This window comes from Oncorhynchus mykiss, chromosome 20 (assembly GCF_013265735.2).
Source record: "Oncorhynchus mykiss isolate Arlee chromosome 20, USDA_OmykA_1.1, whole genome shotgun sequence".
In the NCBI taxonomy this organism is placed as follows: domain Eukaryota; kingdom Metazoa; phylum Chordata; class Actinopteri; order Salmoniformes; family Salmonidae; genus Oncorhynchus; species Oncorhynchus mykiss.
The window spans coordinates 11,659,710-11,676,774 of record NC_048584.1 but is presented as its reverse complement, the minus strand read 5'-3'; the positions used below and the strand labels follow the sequence as shown (position 1 = coordinate 11,676,774).

Sequence of the window (17,065 nt, the reverse complement as noted above, 5' to 3'; positions counted from 1 at the left end):
AGTGTATGAAGTCTGTAGTCGGATCTACTCTGGCATGACCCTTGACTTGACACTTGACCTTTAACCCTAACCTCTTACCTCTGCAGGGAGGGCTGGAACAGATACGTGTGTGACTGCTCTGGGACCGGATACCTGGGACGGGCCTGTGAGAGAGGTGAGCGGATGGGGAGAGACGGAGGGATGGAGAGAGGGGGAAGGAGGTGGAGGTGTTATTTAGTCTCTGGTTTATTAAAGCATTGTCTACTGTATAGTTACTTCCCCTGAACAGCCACACTGAACCAACAAAACATATAAAAAGAGACAGACCGAGAGAGATGGAAGAAGGTAGATTGAGTGAGTGATGGATGAAGTGAATCCCTGAGAGACGTATGGGAAAGATGAAGAGAGAGAGACAGATGGAGAAAAGAAAGATGAGTCAGAGAGGGAGGAGAGCGAGCATGTTGTCAAGGTGAAGCAGCTGATTCTGTTACCATGGTAATTCATTTTCTTGCCTAACATGTCTAACAAACACACACACCTCAGATCTGTCCATAATAGGGAGATTAAATGAGAGAGAGAGAGAGAGAGAGAGAGAGAGAGAGAGAGAGAGAGAGAGAGAGAGAGAGAGAGAGAGAGAGAGAGAGAGAGAGAGAGAGAGAGAGAGAGAGAGAGAGAGAGAGAGAGAGAGAGAGAGAGAGAGAGAGAGAGAGAGAGAGAGAGAGAGAGAGAGAGAGACTCAGTAACTGGTGGTTCAGTGGATTAAAGGATGGACAGATGGAGAAACAGATGGAGAGAGTGATTTGCCATGTTTACTCCTACCTGCGGGTTCTACCTCTTTCTTTCTCTCTATCCCTCTCGCTCTCTCTCTCCATCTCCCTCATATCTCTCTCGATCTCTTTGTCCCCAATATTCTCTCAGATCTGTTTGTTTCTTCAGTTTTATTCCAGAGCAGTCGTCACAAGGACACGTTCAGACATACTGCCTTCATTATCATCCGTCCTTCTCCATCTCCCTCTTTCTACCCCCCTCCTCAGTCAGGTGCTCTGCTGAAGTGCCATTTTAGCGTTTCAATTAGTCAGCTGTTTAGAAATTACTCAGGTGTGTGTGTATGTGCACTCGTATGTGTTAGGTAGTTATGTTACCGTGATGTAACAGGCTAACCTCCAGTTAATGAGGATTCATTTGCATTTTAGCCAAAAGCTTTTCTCCCGCTCTTCCACTCTCTTCCTCTCTCGCCTTCTCCCCATCTCTCCTTTGCTCTATCCTTCCTCGCTTTACTGAACACTCCTCTGTTCCCTCTGAAATTCACTCCCTTATTCACATTCACACACACACAAACACACACTGAGCTCATTAGTATTCATGAGGCCTCTCTCTTCCTGTTCTCTTGTTTTCGCCTCCAACGGTCTTCCACGGAAACAGAGATAGGAGGAGAGAGAGAGGAGTGAGAGAGAGATGAACGAAGGATCAGAGAAAGGTAGAAACAGAGAAAAAGGATAGAACCATCTCTCTCTCAGCCGTCTCATGGAAAATAAGCAGCTTTCAATTTGATTTATTTTCTGGCATTTAAATCAAACTGGAGACACTGGCTTGATTTGTTCTCATCTGGACTGGTCTGGGCTGGTCTGGACTTGTCTTTTTTTGTCACTAGCAGATATTCATGTCTTCTTCTGCTTCCTTCCCTCCTCTAGATGCGACCATCCTGTCCTATGATGGTAGTAAGTTTATGAAGGTCCAGTTGCCCGTAGCGATGCACACCGAGGCGGAGGACGTGTCGCTACGGTTTCGCTCCCAGCGGGCCTACGGTGTTCTCATGGCAACAACATCACGGAACTCAGCCGACACGCTCCGACTGGAGCTGGATGGGGGCCGTGTCCGTCTCACTGTCAACCTAGGTACAAACACACAGACATACTGTCAACCTAGGTACAAACACACAGACATACTGTCAACCTAGGTACAAACACACAGACATACTGTCAACCTAGGTACAAACACACAGACATACTGTCAACCTAGGTACAAACACACAGACATACTGTCAACCTAGGTACAAACACACAGACACACTGTCAACCTAGGTACAAACACACAGACATACTGTCAACCTAGGTACAAACACACAGACACACTGTCAACCTAGGTACAAACACACATACTGTCAACCTAGGTACAAACACACATACACTGTCAACCTAGGTACACACACACTGTCAACCTAGGTACACACACACATACTGTCAACCTAGGTACAAACACACATACACTGTCAACCTAGGTACAAACACACATACACTGTCAACCTAGGTACACACACACTGTCAACCTAGGTACACACACACATACTGTCAACCTAGGTACACACACACATACACTGTCAACCTAGGTACAAACACACATACACTGTCAACCTAGGTACAAACACACATACTGTCAACCTAGGTACAAACACACATACACTGTCAACCTAGGTACAAACACACATACACTGTCAACCTAGGTACACACACACATACTGTCAACCTAGGTACACACACACATACACTGTCAACCTAGGTACACACACACATACTGTCAACCTAGGTACAAACACACATACACTGTCAACCTAGGTACAAACACACCTACACTGTCAACCTAGGTACACACACACACACACATACTGTCAACCTAGGTACACACTAACCCATACTGTCAACCTCGGTAAACACATACACACACTTTTAATCAAAGCACATACACACATATTGTTAGCCTAGATGCACACAGACACTGTCAACCTAAGTACACACACATAATCTGAGAATAGGGTGCACACATAAATTTACACCTAAATCTGATATTACACATACACAAACACTCACATCCACACTATTGTGCTGTACTGTACTGTCTGTCTGTCTGTGTATTGTTGAACAGAGGGTTGGTCCTCACGGTCCGAGGCTGCGTTCCCTGCTCACTCCCAGATGACCACTGCACCCCTAAGATCACACACACACACACATGCAGGGGTGTGTGTTGGTCTCTGGCTGTAGCATCTGCGTCTCTGCTGTGGTTGACGACACCCGACACACTGAGGTATTATGGGAACCATGACCTCTGACCTCCCATGAGCCTCTGCTCCACCAGGGGCGGGATTTGGTACTCTGTTGCTAGGTGATGGAAATATGGGGCCAAGCCGACCTCAGTGTCCTGATGTTATGGATGTCATGGTCACTGAGGCCATCACTCTGACCAGAGTAGCCAATGACACACCGTTTATACTGAAACCTCTCACTCTCCCTCAGCCAATTACAGAGCAAGCCAATTCAGAGATCAACTAATCTTATCTGCTGGATTCACTGTGCTGTTATGCCATTTGCTCAGAGCAGATTGCAGAACGCCATATCCTCTGCTCTGATTGGCCCGTAACCCCCTCCCAGCTTGCCCCCAGGAGGTGGGGAGAGTGTGTGTTCTCAGTGAGGTGTGTAGCGTGTGTTGGTGTGTTTGTCCCCAGCGCGTGGTATTCTGTGTTTGTGCAGCGTTAACCCTCTGCTCTGCTCTCCCTCCAGACTGTATCAGGATTAACTGTACCGCCAGTAAGTCACGCCCCATCTCACACTACCTCTCAGTACGTGTGTGTTTGTGAGCGTGTGTGTGTTAGTGAGCGCGTGTGTTTGTGGATGTGCGACTGTATGCTTCTTCTAGAGTCCAGGGTGACTAAGGCAGCCATTTTAGAGAAAAGGCAAGAGAGAAGAGCGAGAGAGGAAAGGGGGGGGGGGGGGGGGGGGGGGGGGGGGTGTTAGTGAAGGAGGCAAGGGGGAACAGGAAAAAGAGGTACAGAGGGAAGACAGAGGAGAGCCAAGGGAAAAGAGAGAGTGAGAGACAGAGATGTACAGAGGAGTGTGAAGGTGTGGAGTTCCATCACGGGGATTGACTGAAAGCTTCTTAGGGCTTCTGGGTAATTATGTCTCCTTCACGCCGGAAACAAAAGACTCTATCCCTCCATCCCTTTACATCCCTCCATCCATCCCTTCCTCTCTCCCTCTGTCTGAGGGCTTGGTTTGTCTGGATGTTGTTTTCGTGACTTGAGCTCTGTGTGTGCGTGTGTGTGTGTGTCCTTTCACCACGGAAGACGGCTGGCTCTATGACGGTATCCTGGTTCTCTCAAAGGGAGAAGGTGTTGCCATGGGAACAATACTAGCCGACTTTCTTATCTCCATCTGCAGTATGTAACATAATGCTTTTTATAAGCATATAAACCTTCAAAATGGATTATGATTTTCTAATGATCCTGAGTTATCAGCCATTTTGAGTCTAAAATACTGCCATGGAAAGAACTTCATATTCTGAGTTGATTATAAAACATAACAAGAGTTCATACCATTCAATAACTCAATGATAATGTCACCATTCAGTCTATGGGCGTGCAAAAGGACAATCGATTGTATTTCATACATCTGATTTGTATAAGTTCCATAGACATTGGTTCCGCAATTAGCCTCTCTTCCATGACCGCATTCCATGGTCCTGTGAGTGTGTGTGAGTGAGTGTGTGTCCTGGCTGTTCTCAAGTTGACATGGATCACTGCCTCATACTCACATAAGCCCATTCACCCCATCTCTCACACACACACACACACACACACACACACACACACACACACACACACACACACACACACACACACACACACTCACTCACTCTCAGGCAGTGATCCATGGTAACAGGATGAGATGCTCATGCCCAGAGCACAGCTGAGACTCCTCAGGGGAGCCCTCTGTCCTCTCCTGAAAACTAATCACACCTAACACACCTCACACACACACTCACACATGCATGTACACACACAGAGAGACCTCACACATGCAGCAATATGCTATGTGTTTGTGTCTGTGTGTGTCATGGTGCTGACATTTCCCACAGCAGAATCTGTCAGGCTGTTTACCTCTCGCCTTATCATCACTCCTATATGTCAACCCCCACCCACCCCACCCCCACACCCCTCCACACACACACACACGCTGGTCTAGCCTGGCGAGTTTTCACTATTTGAGAGAGAGAGAGAGAAAGACTGACAGGGGGAGACAAGAACTGAGGAAAGATGTACTGAGAGGGGGGATGAAAGGACTGACAGAGAGAGAGAGACATAGAGAGAGAGATGGACAGTGAGACAAAGAGGCAGAGAAGAGGGGAGGGAAAAAGCGAGCGATGGATGGAGAATATTCTTCCTGCTGTATGCCAGCTCTCCATCAAGCCCTTCTAGCTACAGGGCTGAATATCTAGTGCCACCATGTGGCTGAAACGGTAGGACTCTATGGCAGGAGACATGGGTGTGTGTGCCTGCCTACCTGTGTGCCTGTGTGGGTGTGTGAAAGTATGTCTAAGGTGTTTGTCTGTGTACAGGTATGTGTGTATTAACTAACTGGAATGTGTGTAGGTAAGGGTCCAGAGACCATCTTTGCGGGGGTGGGGCTGAATGATAATGAGTGGCACACGGTCAGAGTGGTGCGTCGTGGGAAAAGCCTCAAACTCACCGTCGACGACCTGCAACCTGTAGAAGGTAACCATAGCATCCCCCCAACACTGTCAACCCTGACCTTTCATTCCTAACCTTAACCACTGTCCTCAAACCCATAACCTGCAGACCTGGCTTAAATACTTACAAGCACTTGAAGTGTCTTGTATTTAGCTTACCTGGTCCAATGTAACCAAAGGAATATTCCCAAAAGTGCAAACTCCACACACCCGAGACTCTGGTCAAGCTAAATCAAGCGCACCTCAAGTGTTTGAATGTATTTGACCCCGGTCTGCTAATCTCTCCCCTGACCCCTGACCTCTAACCCCTCCAGGTCAGATGGCAGGCGACCACACCCAGCTGGAGTTCCACAACGTGGAGACAGGCATTGTGACGGAGAAGCGCTTCATGCCCGCTGTGCCCTCCAACTTCATAGGGCACCTGCAGGGCCTCACCCTCAACGGGATGCCTTACATAGACCTCTGTAAGGACAGAGTACACACCTACACACGCCTTACGCACACCTTACACCAGGGGTGTCAAACATACAGCCCGTAGGCCGGTGGTTTGAGTAAGAAATAATAAATATATATGTGTACAAATACAAAACATTAAGGACACCTGGTCTTTCCATGACATAAACTGACCAGGTGAATCCAGGTGAAAGATGAAAGCTATGATTGCTTATTGATGTCACTTGTTAAATCCACTTCAATCCGTGTAGATGAAGGGTAGGAGACACGTTAGAGAAGGATTTTTAAACCTAAAGACAATTAAGACATGGATTGTGAACGGATTGTGCCGTTCAGGGGGTGAATGGTCAGGACAAAAAAATGTAAGGTCATTTGAACAGGGTATGGTAGGAGGTGCCAGGAGCACCAGTTTGGGTCAATAACTGCAATGCTGTAGAGTTTTTCACACTCAACAGTTTCCCTTAATGGCCATGTACTCTTACAGTGGCTTGCGAAAGTATTCACCCCCTTGGCATTTTTCCTATTTTGTTGCCTTACAACCTGTAATTAAAATGTATTTTGGGGGGGGGGTTGTGTCATTTGATTTACACAACATTACCACTTTGAAGATGCAAAATATTTTTTATTGTGAAACAAACATGAAATAAGACAAAAAAAGGAAAACTTGAGCATGCATAACTTTTCACCCCCCCCTTCCCTCCAAAGTCAATACTTTGTAGAGCCACCTTTTGCAGTAATTACAGCTGCAAGTCTCTTGGGGTATATCTCTATAAGCTTGGCACATCTAGCCACTGGGATTTTTGCCCATTCTTCAAGGCAAAACTGCTCCAGCTCCTTCCAGTTGGATGGGTTCCACTGGTGTACAGCAATCTTTAAGTCATACCACAGATTCTCAATTGGATTCAGGTCTGGGCTTTGACGAGGCCATTCCAAGACATTTAAATATTTCACCTTATACCACTTGAGTGTTGCTTTAGCAGTATGCTTAGGGTCATTGTCCTGCTGGAAGGTGAACCTCCATCCCAGTCTCAAATCTCTGGAAGACAAACAGTTTTTCTTCAAGAATTTCCCTGTATTTAGCGCCATTCATCATTCCTTCAATTCTGACCAGTTTCCCAGTCCCTGCTGATGAAAAACATCCTGACAGCATGATGCTGCCACCACCATGCTTCACTGTGAGGATGGTGTCCTCGGGGTGATTAGAGGGGTTGGGTTTGCGCCAGACATAGCATTTTCCTTGATGGCCAAAAAGCGCAATTTTAGTCTCATCTGACCAGAGTACCTTCTTCCATATGTTTGGGGAGTCTCCTACATGCCTTTTGGCGAACACCAAACATGTTTCCTTATTTTTTTCTTTAAGCAATGGCTTTTTTCTGGCCGCTCTTCCGTAAAGCCCAGCTCTGTGGAGTGTACAGCTTAAAGTGGCCCTATGGACAGATACTCCAATCTCCGCTGTGGAGCTTTACAGCTCCTTCAGGGTTATCTTTGGTCTCTTTGTTGCCTCTCTGATTAATGCCCTCCTTGCCTGGTCCGTGAGTTTTGGTGGGCGGCCCTCTCTTGGCAGGTTTGTTGTGGTGCCATATTCTTTCCATTTTTTAATAATGGATTTAATGGTGCTCCGTGGGATGTTCAAAGTTCCGAATATTTTTTTAGAACCCAACCCTGATCTGTACTTCTCCACAACTTTGTCCCTGACCTGTTTGGGGAGCTCCTTGGTGTTCATGGTGCCACTTGCTTGGTGATGCCTCTTGCTTAGAGATGTTGCAGTCTCTGGGACCTTTCAGATCAGGTGTGTGTATATATATATATATATATATATATATATATATATATACTGAGATCATGTGACAGATCATGTGACACTTAGATTGCACACAGGTGGACGTTGGTTAATTAATTATGTGACTTCTGAAGGTAATTGGTTGCACCAGATCTTATTTAGGGACTTCATAGCAAAGGGGTTGAATACACACCGTTTTTCCGTTTTAAATGTTGGAGGGCCAGTAGGAGGCACTCTTTCCTCTGGTCTAAAGAATTATCCCAATGCCCCAGGGCAGTGATTGGGGACACTGCCCTGTGTAGGGTGCTGTCTTTCGGATGGGACGTTAAATGGGTGTCCTGACTCTCTGAGGTCATTAAAGATCCCATGGCACTTATCGTAAGAGTAGGGGTGTTAACCCCGGTGTCCTGGCTAAATTCCCAATCTGGCCCTCAAACCATCACGGTCACCTAATAATCCCCCGTATACAATTGGCTCATTCATCCCCCTCCTCTCCCCTGTAACTATTCCCCAGGTCGTTGCTGCAAATGAGAATGTGTTCTCAGTCAACATACCTGGCAAAATAACAGATACATTTTAAACAAAAAATGTAACAAGTTATTTTTTTCATTTCACTTCACCAGTTTGGACTATTTTGTGTATGTCCATTACATGAAATCTAAATAAAAATCCATTTAAATTACAGGTTGTAATGTAACAAAATAGGAGAAATGCCAAGGGGGATGAATACTTTTGCAAGGCACTGTATAATCTCCACCAGCACAGCCAGAAGAGGACTGGCCACCCCCCAGAGCCTGGTTTCTCTCTAGGTTTCTTCCTAGGTTCCTGCCATTCTAGGGAGTTTTTCAGAGTCACTGTACTTCTACACCTGCATTGCTGTTTGGGGTTTTAGGCTGGATTTCTATATAAGCACTTTGTGACATCTGCTGCTGTAAAAAGGGCTTTATAAATACATTTGATTGATTGATTGATTGATATCCCATGTGTATCAAGAATGGGCCAACCCCAAAGGACATCCAGCCAACTTGAGTCAACATGGGCCAGCATCCCTGTGGGATGCTTTCAACACCTTGAGGCTGTTCTAAAGGCAAAAGGGGAAGGGTTGCAACTGAATATTAGGAAGGTGTTCTTAATGTTTTATACACTCAGTGGGGGAAAACAACTAAAATACTTTACAATGACTAAAACCAAATCGAAACTGTGAAGGATAATGGACCTATTGTATATTCATACTGTTTATTGACTGTGTCCAGCCTGCTAATAATCACCAAAATGAAAGCTAGACAGTCAGGGAGCATCGAAAATGTTCACAGCGAGGAAATATAGCCAATTTTTTGTGCGGGCCCTCCGGACCTTGTTGAAGGCTGAATGCGGCCCCTGGGGCAAAATTAGTTTGACACCCCTGCCTTACACACACCTGAACCCTCAACGGCATGCCCCCCAGACCTCTGTAAGAACAGAGTATTCAGCTACCATCACTACTTATACCCACACACCTTAAACATACACATCTGCACTTACGCTGAATGACACGCCATACGTAGGCCGCTGTAAAACCAGAGTTCAGACACACCTTACATGCACCTCACACTGGTAGGCATTCCCTATAGACCTCTGTAAGGATAGAGAACACACGCCTACACACACCTTACACACACATACAGTGCCATCGGAAAGTATTCGGACCCCTTGACTTTTTCCACATTTTGTTATGTTACTGCCTTATTCTAAAATTGATTACGTCCATTGTTTTCCTCATCAATCTACACACAATACCCCACAATGACAAAGAAAAACAGGTTTTTAGAAATTTTAACAGATGTATTCATATTAAAAAACAGAAAACCTTATTTACATAAGTATTCAGACCTTTTGCTATGAGACTCGAAATTGAGCTCAGGTGCATCCTGTTTCCATTGATCATCCTCGAGATGTTTCTACAACTTCACTGGAGTCCGCCTGTGGTAAATTCAATTGATTCGACATGATTTGGAAAGGCACACACCTGTCTATGTAAGGTCCCAGAGTTGACAGTGCATGTCAGAGCAAAAACCAAGCAATGAGGTCATAGGAGTTGTCCGTAGAGCTCCGGGACAGGATTGTGTCGAGGCACAGATCTGGGGAAGGCTACCAAAACATGTCTGCAGCATTGAAGGTCCCCAAGCACCACCAAGACTCTTCCTAGAGCTGGCCACCCGGCCAAACTGAGCAATCGGGCGAGATAGGACTTGTTTAGGGAGGTGACCAAGAACCCGAAGGTCACTCTGACAGAGCTCCAGAGTTCCTCTGTGGAGATGGGAGAACCTTCCAGAAGGACAACCATCTCTGCAGCACTCCACCAATCAGGCCTTTATGGTGGAGTGTCCAGACGGAAGCCACTCTTCAGTAAAATGCACATGACAGCCCGCTTGGAGTTTGCCAAAAGGCACCTAAAGGACTTTCAGCCCATGAGAAACTAGATTCTCTGGACTGATGAAACCAAGATAGAACTCCTTGACCTGAATGCCAAGTGTCAAGTCTGGAGGAAACCCTCCACGATCCCTACGGTGAAGGATGGTGGTGGCAGCAGCATGCGTGGGGATGTTTTTCAGCGGCAGGGACTGGGAAACTAGTAAGGATAAATAAATGATAAATTAAGCAAAGTACAGAGAGATCCTTGATGAAAACTTGCTCCAGAGAACTCAGGACCTCAGGACCTCGGTTAACCTTCCAGAAGGACATGACCCTAAGCACACAGCCAAGACAATGCATGAGTGGCTTCAGGACACGTCTCTGAATATCCTTGAGTGGCCCAGCCAGAGCCCGGACTTGAACCCTATCTAACATCTCTGGAGAGACCTAAAAATAGCTGTGCAGCGATGCTCCCCATCCAACCTGACAGAGCTTGAGTGGATCTGCAGAAAATAATGGGAGAAACTCCCCAAATACAGGTGTGCCAAGCTTGTAGCGTCATACCCAAGAAGACTCGAGGCTGTAATCGCTGCCAAAGGTGCTACAACAAAGTACTCACTAAAGTTTTGCAAAAGTTTGCAAATATTTCTAAAAACCTGTTTTTGCTTTGTCATTATGGGGTATTGAGGATAGATTTATAAGGGTGAAATCAATTTTAGAATAAAGCTTTAACGTAACAAAAATGTGGAAAAAGTCAAGGGGTCTGATTACTTTCTGAATGCAGTATACTTGAATCAATGTGTAGACATACCTACACAGACCTCACCCTCAACGGCATGCCCTACGTAGACCTCTGGAAGGACACACCTACACACACAACTTATACCCACACACAAACCTTACTTCAGAAAGTATTCACACCCCTTGACTTTTTCCACATTTTGTGGTGTTAGGAAGTGGGATTACAATGGATTTAATTGTCAACGATTTACTCAAAATACTCTGTAATGTCAAAGTGAACAAAACATTTGAACATTTGTAAAAAAAATGTATATTTTTTTAAATAAAACACTAAGATATCTTGATTAGATAAGTATTCAACCCCTCGAGTCAATACAGAATGACCTTTGGCGATTACAGCTCTGAGTCTTTCTGGGTAAGTCTGGATTGTGCAACATTTGCACTAAATTCTTCAAGCTCTGTCAAATTGTTGTTGATCATTGCTAGACAACCATTTCTAGGTCTTGCCATAGATTTTCAAGGCCATTTAAGTCAAAACTGTAACTCGGCCACTCAGGAACATTGACTGTCTTCTTGGGAAGCGGCTCCAGTGTAGATTTGGCCTTGTGTTTTAGGTTATTGTCCTGCTGAAAGGTGATTTAATCTCCCAGTATCTGACTGAACCAGGTTTTCCTCTAGGATATTGCCTGGGCTTAGCTCCATTCCTTTTTTATCCTGAAAAACTCCCCAGTCCTTAACGGTTACAAGCATACAACATAACATGATGCAGCCACCACTATGCTTGAAAATATGGAGAGTGGTACTCAGTACTGTGTTGTATTGGATTTGCCTCAAACATAAGACTTTGTATTCAGGACAAAAAGTTAATTTCTTTGCCACATTTTTTGCAACATTACTTTCGTGCCTTGTTGCAAACAGGATGCGTGTTTTGGAATATTTGTATTCTGTACAGGCTTCATTCTTTACACTCTGTCAGTTAAGTTAGTATTGATCCATCCTCAGTTTTCTCCTATCACAGCCATTAATCTACGTATCTGTATTAAACTCACCACTAGCCTCATGGTGAAATCCCTGATTGGTTTCTTTCCTATCTGGCAAATGAGGTAGGAAGGACGTCTGTATCTTTGTAGTGACTGGGTGTATTGACACACCATCCAAAGTGTAATTAATAACTTCACCAAGCCCAAAGGGATATTTAATGTCTGCTTTTTCCCCCTATCTAACCATAGGTTCCCTTCTTTGCAAGGCATTGGAAAACTTCCCTGGGTTTGAATCTGTTTGAAATTCACTGCTCGACTGGGGGACCTTACAATTATCTGTATGTGTAGGGTACAGAGATGAGACAGTCATTCAAAAATCATGTTCAACAACATTGCTCATTGAGTGAGTCCATGCAAATTATTATGTGACTTGGTAAGCACATTTTTACTTTTGCTTATTTATTTACTACTTACATATTTAGGCTTACCATATCAAAGTAGTTGAATACTTCAGGTTTTCATTTTCTATTCATTTGTAAACACTTCAAAAACATAATTCTACTTTAACATTTTGGGGTATTGTGTGTGGGCCAGTGATGCCAAAAATCTACATTTGATCCATTTTAAATTCAGGCTGTAACAACAAAATGTGGAAAAAGTCAAGGGGTGCGAATGCTTTCTGAATGCACTGAACACAACTCCACACACCTCATGCTGAATGACACGCCTTATATAGACCACCGTAAGACCAGAGTACACACGCACATCTCATCCTTGGTCCTCTTGATCCTAGGTAAGAATGGTGACATCGACTATTGCGAACTGAACGCTGTGATTGGTTATAAGAGCATCGTGGCGGACCCGGTTACGTTCAGGTCACGGTCGAGCTACGTGACCCTGCCCACGCTCCAGGCCTACTACTCCATGCACCTGTTCCTCCAGTTCAAAACCACCTCCCCTGACGGACTCGTACTCTACAACAGAGGAGACGGAAACGACTTCATAGTGGTGGAGCTGGTCAAAGGGTACGGCATAATTACTTACTTAACTACCTATTGATACTGTAGTCTGTCTACTACTGATACTGTACAACAGAGGATAGCTAACTACCTATATCTGCTATTTACATTACTGATACTGTACAACAGAGGAGATTGAAATTGTTTGGTGAAGGGACATGTCAGAGTGGGACAACTATCGACAACTCATGGATATACAGTTCATATTATAATATTCTAATCCTAATCACCCTCCCCAGCTACCTCCACTATGTGTCCGACCTGGGGAATGGGGCACACCTGATCAAAGGGAACTCCAACTCTCCTCTGAATGACAACCACTGGCACAATGTGCTCATATCCAGAGACACCAACAACCTGCACACTGTTAAGATAGATACCAAGGTCACTACACAGACCACTATGGGGGCCAAGAACCTGGATCTCAAAGGTAACACACACACACACACACACTGTACATACCATACTACCCTTCTACTACTATGGAATCTCTCTGCCTCAGCCCTTGTTCCCTAACAGCAGAGGGCAGTACTGTCAGCTAAGAGAGAGACTTTTTTTTTTTATTGCTGCATGGAGCTGTCACTCAAGTTATGCTGTGTTCCTATAGGTGACCTGTACGTAGGGGGGGTGGCTAAGGAGATGTATAGGGACCTTCCCAAGCTCGTCCACTCCCGGGAAGGCTTCCAGGGTTGCTTAGCAACCGTTGACCTAAACGGCCGACTACCCGACCTGCTGGCCGATGCTCTAGCTACCACCGGACAAGTGGAAAGGGGCTGTGAAGGTACACACACACACACAGGTACACACACACACACACACACACACAAACCATGAGTACCTACACAACAAAAAGTATAGAGACACACACATACCAGGATTTTCTCCTTACCAATGCATATCATAGCTTCTTCTTTTTTTTTTACTCATTCCTTCACTATTGCTCCAGCTAACAGCAGTTTTTATTATGTTGGAGATTGTCCCCCTTGTTTTGGCATCTGTCTTTCTCTTCCCTCTTTCTCTCTCTTTTGCTCTCTCCGTTTTTTTGTTCGTTTAGTTTTTTTTACAGGCATTTATATGCTTTGCTTTTACTAACCATCTAACATATTTTGCTTGTCGTTGTTTTGTTTTTGTTTTCGGCTGGCGAAAGTTGCATTGATGAAAGCTGACTTGCAAGGTAGATCGCTCTGTGTGTGCGTGTATGTGTCTGTGTGCGCTTGTGATCGACTGGGTTCGAACCTGGGCCTCCTGCGCGCCACACGTCTGTGTTAGCCTGCTAAGCTAAAGTTTAGGCATTTGCTCAGCTAACGTATGTGCTCAGGTCTCAGGCAAGGGTACTCATTACGCAAGCCACCTCGGTTACATTTGTGGGTGCATGTGTGTGGTGTGTTCTGACGTAACCTGTCCAGGTCACCATAGTGACATCATCCCCTCAGTGACACCATTACTGTTTAATTTAGACCACACACCCTGCACCTCCTTCACTTGGAAGCATGATTCTAACCCCACCCCCTGCTTCTAACCCCACCCTCTTCTGTTTGACCTCTCCCTCCCTGTATCTAACCTAGGGCTGGCCAACCTCATGGACAGCTACAGGATGTCCAGTGAATTGGATATCCAATTCAACAATCCAAAAGTGCTATTCATTTTCAATGAGGATCAACTCTTAATGGAATGATTCACAAAGATTTTGGAATTAATATATTTTTTCTTGTCGATTTTAACCAGAGCATTTTTAAGGGCTTATTCTGATTATTTTCTTACTTTCAGCAGCCTCTGGTTGACATTAGCCTTCATCGTTTAGAAGTTAAAGGATTTGTCTTTCCAGGTCCCAGTACTACCTGTCAGGAAGACTCTTGCTCCAATCAGGGCGTGTGTTTGCAGCAGTGGGAGGGATTTAGCTGTGATTGCAGTATGACATCATTCGGAGGACCGCTCTGCAATGACGGTGAGTCACTTTTTTCTTCTTATATTCCTATGACCTATTTCCTGTTTACTACATCCTGTTTCTGCTCATTTGACAACAAGTAATGTAAATCTGTTGTCCACAGCGGGGACCACGTATATCTTTGGTCGTGATGGGGGTGTGATTGTGTACACCTGGCCTCCTAACGAGCGCCCCAGTACACGGGCTGACCGGCTCGCGCTGGGCTTCAGCACACAGCAGAAACACGCTACCCTGCTACGGGTCGACAGCGCCTCGGGACTGGGGGACTACCTACAGCTACAGATAGTAAGGATTACATTGTTTAACACTGGCCTCTACAAAAATCCCTGTGGAACTGCGCTCTGTCTTCCTCAAATCAGCACTCTGCTACACTACCAACTATAAATCCCTTTCTCCCTTCCTATCCTCTTTCTCTATCCCTTTCTGTCCCTCGATCTCTCTCTCTCTCTCTCTGTGTCTATTTTTCACTCCTCAGGATAAAGGAAATATTAGGGTAGTGTTTAACGTGGGAACAGATGACATCAACATTGAAGAGACTGCTAAATCCGTTAATGATGGGAAGTACCACATAGTTCGGTTTACCCGCAGCGGAGGCAACGCAACCCTGCAGCTGGACGACCTGCCAATCATAGAGCGTTACCCCTCAGGTAAGGACCGACCACAGCCTACACCCCGCCTGTCACAGCCAATCACACTACAGGGCTTCGCTTTACTTCCTGAATAAAAGGAAGTGACTGTATACCGTAAGTATTTATTTCAGTATTAATATAAGGGTGTTGTAATGTTGCTGTTGCTGATGTTATTACTACATCATAGCTACGTTACTATTAGGACTTTTGTTATGACTTGCTGAAGATCAAATGTCTATGTTATGTCATTTTCCTGTTAAAACATTAAAAAAAGACATGTAGTAACACTTCCCCAGGTTGCCTTGACTCCAGGGAGTCTGTACTGACATGACTGGTAATTTATGTTGCTATGTTAAATAGTGTGATACGTAAATGAACCATGTAAACATTTAATACAGGTAGTAGTTGTGTTTTATTTATAAAAAAAAAATAATAATAGCCATTGGGGCATTTGGCCAAACAGCAACACAATAAACATTTCATTTTCTGAGTAAACTAGACTGAAAAAAAAACAAAGAGAAAAAATGATTGTATTTAATTTTTTTTGCATTGGGTTTTTAAACATTTGTTGTTGTTTTTATATAAAAGTAGTAATCATATATTTTCGAGAGCTATTTAGTTAGATGTTAGCTAAACGGCTAAACACTAGACAGAGACAGGTGTATGAGGGTTGATCTGTTAGCTTTAACAATGATTATCGTTATTATTCTGTTGTTTTATCAAACTCTCTAAACTCCTGTCTGTCAGATGATAATTAACTGTTTAAATGTCTCTTTAAATCAAAGCCCATGAACAGAAAGTCAATGTCCGCTCGCTGGTTGCTGCTCCTGATCGTAACTCTTATTGAAATTAAGACACAGCAACAATGTTCGGACCGACTAACAGGACCTTGGTCAGGACTTTGACTTTCTCTTCATGGCTGTTCATTTTGTTGTCCAGCTCCTGTGCCAGGTGTTGATGTGCGTAATTACTGTGTTTTCATCTTTAAATTAAAGGCAACATTGATAACGAGCGCCTGGCCATCGCTAGACAGAGAATCCCCTATCGACTCGGTCGAGTAGTTGACGATTGGCTATTCGACAAAGGTAAAAACATCATTAAAATTACTTAAAACTTTTAGCTTAAAAGTCAACCTGAAGCAAGTTGAAACTGTGACCATCAACTAACATCTAAAATTCTAAATTCATAACTAAGTTTAAACATTATAGTAGCTGTTAGAGTGTAATATTGTCAGACTGTGTAAACTGTAGTGTAACTGTACTGTTCTGTAATACAGTAATTTACTGTAAACTGTAGCTAGAGAGAAAGGTTGATAATACCAGGTTAAAGGGACAATGGGAAGATTCATCTGAATAAATGTGAAACTAGTACAGATAAAAAGGTCTTTATTAAGATTCTGTCATAATGCTGTTTCTACAATTGTAAACATTTAAAGGCTTCGCTTTAGGGTAACTCCTCGTAATAAACCATTTATAATGGATTAGTGAATAGTTTATTCATCATTTATTAATCATTACTCCATTCATAAGATGTTTAATGTAGGTCCTTATAAACCATTAGTTAAACATTAGTTAAGTCTTGTTGCGTGTCCTGATGAAAAGTGTTGAATACTTCTACTTTCTAAATGGTTT

The 17,065-nt window shown here is 44.2% G+C and overlaps 1 protein-coding gene across 36 annotated transcripts in view; it reads left to right on the top strand.

The window, feature by feature from the left end:
* nrxn1a (neurexin 1a) overlaps positions 1-17,065 on the top strand; it is a 67,594-nt gene that overhangs the window by 39,299 nt on the left and 11,230 nt on the right. For 11 of the 36 annotated variants that reach the window (XM_036955805.1, XM_036955789.1, XM_036955806.1 and 8 more), the window contains 12 exons: positions 87-154; positions 1,671-1,874; positions 3,531-3,557; positions 5,399-5,521; positions 5,811-5,960; positions 12,635-12,866; positions 13,100-13,290; positions 13,468-13,641; positions 14,686-14,805; positions 14,909-15,090; positions 15,281-15,452; positions 16,430-16,519. In XM_036955805.1, the coding sequence (XP_036811700.1) occupies positions 87-154; positions 1,671-1,874; positions 3,531-3,557; positions 5,399-5,521; positions 5,811-5,960; positions 12,635-12,866; positions 13,100-13,290; positions 13,468-13,641; positions 14,686-14,805; positions 14,909-15,090; positions 15,281-15,452; positions 16,430-16,519 (1,733 nt within the window). Of the gene's footprint in view, positions 1-86; positions 155-1,670; positions 1,875-3,530; positions 3,558-5,398; positions 5,522-5,810; positions 5,961-12,634; positions 12,867-13,099; positions 13,291-13,467; positions 13,660-14,007; positions 14,035-14,685; positions 14,806-14,908; positions 15,091-15,280; positions 15,453-16,429; positions 16,520-17,065 lie in introns of all 36 variants that reach the window. The other 25 variants (XM_036955788.1, XM_036955782.1, XM_036955779.1 and 22 more) reach the window with 7 other exon arrangements.